The sequence below is a fragment of the Ictalurus furcatus genome, chromosome 17 (assembly GCF_023375685.1).
Source record: "Ictalurus furcatus strain D&B chromosome 17, Billie_1.0, whole genome shotgun sequence".
Taxonomy (NCBI): domain Eukaryota; kingdom Metazoa; phylum Chordata; class Actinopteri; order Siluriformes; family Ictaluridae; genus Ictalurus; species Ictalurus furcatus.
In genome coordinates, this window is record NC_071271.1 from 11,855,134 (window position 1) to 11,860,074 (window position 4,941).

Sequence of the window (4,941 nt, forward strand, 5' to 3'; positions counted from 1 at the left end):
CTCGGCAAGATCTGCAGTTATTGTAAACATCAAACATCAGCATAGGGAAAATACTGTATGAGATCTCCATGACTTTGACTATAACATGGTTGTTAATGCCAGATGGTCAGAGGCGAATGTCCAGAAGCTGACAGGAAGGCTACGACAACTCAAAGAACCACTCTTTACAACCGTGGTGAGCAGAAAAGCATCTCAGAAAGCTCAATATGTTGAACCTACATATGTGTGCACATGCTCACTGAAACTGGACAGTAGAAGATGATGTTTTTCCAGTCTTCAACTGTCCAGTTTCTGTGAGATTGTGCCCATTGTAGTCTCAGATTCTTGTCCTTGGCTGACAGGAGTGGAACCTGATGTGGTCTTCTGCTGTTGTAGCCTATCCATATTAAGGTATGATGTGGTGTGCATTCTGAGATGCTTTTCTGCTCACCATGGTTGTAAAGAGTGATTATTTGAGTTACCATAGCCTTCATGACAGATCTGTTCTTTACCCTGCCTCGCAGTTCTCCTGTAACCTCTCTCATCACCAAGCCATTTCCACCCACAGAATTGCTGCTCCCTGGATGTTTTTTTGTGGCCATTCTGTGTAAACTCTATAGAATGTTGGGTGTATAAATTCCATGAGATCAACAGTTTATAAAATACAATTTTGGTCTGGCACCAAAAACCATGCCACGTTCAAAGTCACTGAGATCACATTTCTTCTCCATTTAGATGTTTGATGTGAACATTAACTGAAGCTCTTGACCTGTAACTGCATGATTTTCCTTCTTCAGATCAGGTCTGATCTGAGAGGGTCATCATACAACATCTTTCCAAAATATTAACAATAATGATTTGTATTGTTGTGTTTTGTAGATATTTTTCTTAGAAACTTTTGCACTCAGCTGTAAATTTTATGCATATACACACAGTGATGTGTATACACACAACCTTTGCGATATATGGTATCACACTACTGTTCTCAAATCCTAATCAATCTTGACTGATTGTTTAAGCAGTTCATGTTTCACTATATATTTTCTATTTGAGTTACTGTTTTCAATTACTGACTGAAATCAACAGTAGAATTATTTAAGTCTGGTTTAGACTTCCTACCCCAGATCACATCTTCCGATAGGCTGACAATTTACTTTCATTGGACCCAAAACAATGACAAATTCGCAAGATAAAGTGCATGAGTGTGTAGTACCTGATACCACAACGTAGACAATAATTGCGACCAGGCCCAGGACGATAGCCACGATGCTGAGTAGGCGAGCCAAGCTACCCAGACGTCTTGCACCATCGATATCCCCCTGCTGTAGGCTGTTTCTGGACTGAATGAAAAAGACAGAAAGATGTTGAAGGCTTCAAAATCTCCCTGAAAAATCTCAGATCTCACAAAGAGCACAAAGTGCTTCCTGTTCAAATATGTATGAGTTGCCATTACAGTAGCAGCCTAACAAAGATCAGAACCTGAACTCTGTATCACACTGCATAAAGATGGATTAAGTTATTTTGACTCGGATTACTTCCCCACTTGGTGTATGGAATCCTGTTATGTTTAGGAGCCAGCTTTTTATTCTAGAGAATGAAATAACCACAATGTGTTATTGTAAGTCCTACCACAGCTGTCATCAGTGGCATGGAGACATGCTGAGCTTCCTGAGGACTATGTATTCTCGTTAACAGGGACCCTATGCCACCACTTCCTATTAGCGCTTCAGTGCACTCTGGGAAAAGCCCCTCTAGACTGCATTAAAGCAATCGATACAGAGCAGTGCAGCTGAAAGAAAAAGCCCCTGACAGAGGCACCTCACCCTACAGCACACTCTCCATACATACCATTACTCCTATACTTCTGTTTACATGCTCAGTGATGTGATATAACCTTAAAAATCAGCAGATGCAGAAGAGCAGCAACCGGAAAGACTGGCTTTTACACTGCTGCTGTCCGTGGTGCTGAACACGATTTGGCAAAGCGACGTGAAATGAATGCCTTTTTACTGCGGTTCACTGCTGATCTCAGAAGAAAAAATAAATCTTCACATTCTCTGGTGCTTACATCAGGAGTCATCAATTAGATTTGACATCAGGCCAATTTCTCAAGGAATTTGATATCCAGCCACAGAGAACTTGTCGCAGAAACACAGAACTGAATATAGTGTGGTAAATGTAGATCTCTATTTGAAATATTTAATTGAATAAGATTAAAATGTAATCCCAGTGAAAATTACTCTTAGAAATATATTTCATTAAGACAGCAATCTTTTTCAGTATAATAGTTCATAATTTCTGGCTGTTTACATGACTTTTTCATACTTTCCATAATACTGTAATGATGTCACCAGCACAGTATGAGAGACTAGATCCTGGTGGTGGGACAGTATTTAATACTTTACCCTTTTTTTTCTTTTTCATTTGTTTTACAGATTCTACTTCAATTTAATGTAACTGAACAATGTTATGGAGGATTGGGCGCAGAGAATATATTAACATCTAAAGGCAGAAAGCATTATCCTTTGAGTTGTAATGAAATATTGTGTATTTGTTTGATCCAAGACCGGCTTTGGATTTAACAATCAGCTAGGCAATTACTAGACAAGCCTTATAATCTTCTATTTGTACTGGACTGTATGCACAACATGGCCACCTATTATACTCCATCTCAGCATTGCAGGTGTGTTTGCTTAGAGCAGGGGTCACTACTGTAGGGGATTGAATTACTACTCTGTCAAACTGCTCCTGAGCAGAGTGAGAGCCCAATCAAACCCCCCCCCCCCCCCAAACAAGCCACCTTGGTGCTTTGAATCAATGGAATTCAAGTTCTTGAAAAACTGTGCATAGTAAAATGTCATTTATCTCTCCTTCCTCCCTTCATCCCCTCTGATTTATAATTACACAGTATCAGGACAGATGGGATTGCTGTAATGTGATGGTGCCAAGCCAAAACTTGTTAATATCTACCTAGGATGTAGTCGATCACATATACATTATTCTGAATGAACGGATGATGATCTAAAAAGATCTAAAAAGATACAAATACAGATAGTAAGTTTGCAGGACAAACAAAGACCTGGTGCTGTATGATGCATTTACAGCATTCTGCCTGGTCAGGGTCATGGTGAAATTAAATTAGATTACTAGTGTGTTTATAATTTGGGAAACAGGATGAACTAAATGCATTAGAAAACAAATTAAATCTAAAAAAAAAAACTCCACAGCTCTATATGAGACAAATTATGTACTCTAGCTGAGGTTGAGGAAATGTCAGAGCCAAAATTCACAGACCATGCTGGAATTTCTGCCTCTGGAATTTTCTCCCATAAACTTCTGGTTTAGGCCACGCCCACTTCAGGTTTAAATCTGAATATACAGATGGTCTGCACTTTATATAGCACTTTTTTAACCTTAGTGGTTCTACAAAGCGCTTTACACTGGTTCTCATTCACCCATTCACACACACACTCACACACCAATTGTAGCAGAGCTGCCATGCAAGTTTCCGTGTCTTGCCCAAGGACACTTTGGCATTTGGAGTCATGTGGGCCGGGTATTGAACCCTACGATTAGTAGATACAAATATTTGGAGCACCAAACAGATACAGATACAGTTAGTGTCATAGTGTTACACCACTACTATCTACACGCTGTTAAACCAGACATCTTAAAGGGTTCTTTGTTTGTTCCTGTAGAAGAGAACCCTTAATAGGTCTATGTACAGCCCTGCAAAAGAAGGTGTTCCCTTTCACAAAAGGTTCCTAATAAAACCTATTTAGAAAGCTAGGACTGTTAACCATATATTTTGCTTCTAAGAGTGTAACAAACTTTTTTAAATTAGGCTTTGGACATTTACCAAGTTTTGCATAATTATGTGAGCAGTGAGAAGCTGTGCAGGAATCTAATGAGTATATAGATTAATAATGTGTTTTCTCTGCAAGCAAGAGGATCAGGATTACCTCCCACAGTGTGATAAATGGATATTTTTATTCCAGCAGTATTTTCCTTGTGGATTTGAAATTCTTTGGCATTACTGCAGAGCAAGCATTTATGCATGGTATTTGATGCACTTGACAACACCGTAAACCCTTCCCCCACGATACTGCCCAGTGTAATCTGTTATTTTGAAGGAGTACTCTCTTACAAGCTTAAGCCATTAATAATGGCAGGAACAGCCCTGTTAAAGGTCAGAAGCAAAAGTGACAACCAAGTAATGTCAGCAATGGCAGAGCTACTCGCACTGTGGTTCAATCAACCACTGACTCAGCTCTCTTGCTGTACATAAAGCCTCTGCGGTCAGTATGTGAGCAGGTGCACTAGAAACACGATCTCACTGACACTGAGCATCTATAAAGTGATTGTTCACTTAGTAGTGTAAAAACTCAAAATGTCCAGCTTGGATAAATTGCTCGATAGGCATTATCATTTTCCTTAGCTTTTATTTGTTTGCAGCTGCTGAGCTTGTGCTTAAAGAGTCATCCATTGCTGGAAAGGTTCCTGTTCTACTGATCAGGTCATACTAAGAGGAGGAATAAAACAAAAGGGAAACAACAACTGAAATGCGTGGGCTTTGTTGCAGCTCCGAGAGCCATAACTGCACAGCATACAGTCTTGTAGCTCTGGCCCTCCCTTTATTTCAAGCATTGCTTAGTCCAATAAATGGACTTAGTAATGGGATCCTTCCTGCATCCATGAGCTGCAACTTGCAAGTACATCTTACTGATCTCTGTAACCAACCATATTTTCTGCCTTCTAATTCATCTCAAGAGTCTTTGATAATGCACTAGAAAGAAACGCCTTGACAATGCGCTGTCTGTTCTCTCCCTCTCTTTCTCTCCCATACTGTCTTCTATAGCTAATAAGCTGTGTAAAGGACCTCTGCTAGCATCTAACAGGGTGTGAAAGTTGTTTCTGTGCGTGACCTCTGCCTAACAACTGCAATTTCCCCGTCTCTCCTAC

At 39.9% G+C, this 4,941-nt stretch overlaps 1 protein-coding gene across 1 annotated transcript in view; it reads right to left on the reverse strand.

The window, feature by feature from the left end:
- Window positions 1–913: 913 nt before the first annotated feature.
- The window catches only part of trarg1a (trafficking regulator of GLUT4 (SLC2A4) 1a), a 6,634-nt gene continuing 2,606 nt past the window's right edge, over window positions 914–4,941 (reverse strand). The window contains exon 2 of the mRNA XM_053647781.1: window positions 914–1,319. Coding sequence (XP_053503756.1) covers window positions 1,095–1,319 — 225 coding nt within the window. The 3' untranslated portion in view covers window positions 914–1,094. The remainder of the gene's footprint in view (window positions 1,320–4,941) is intronic.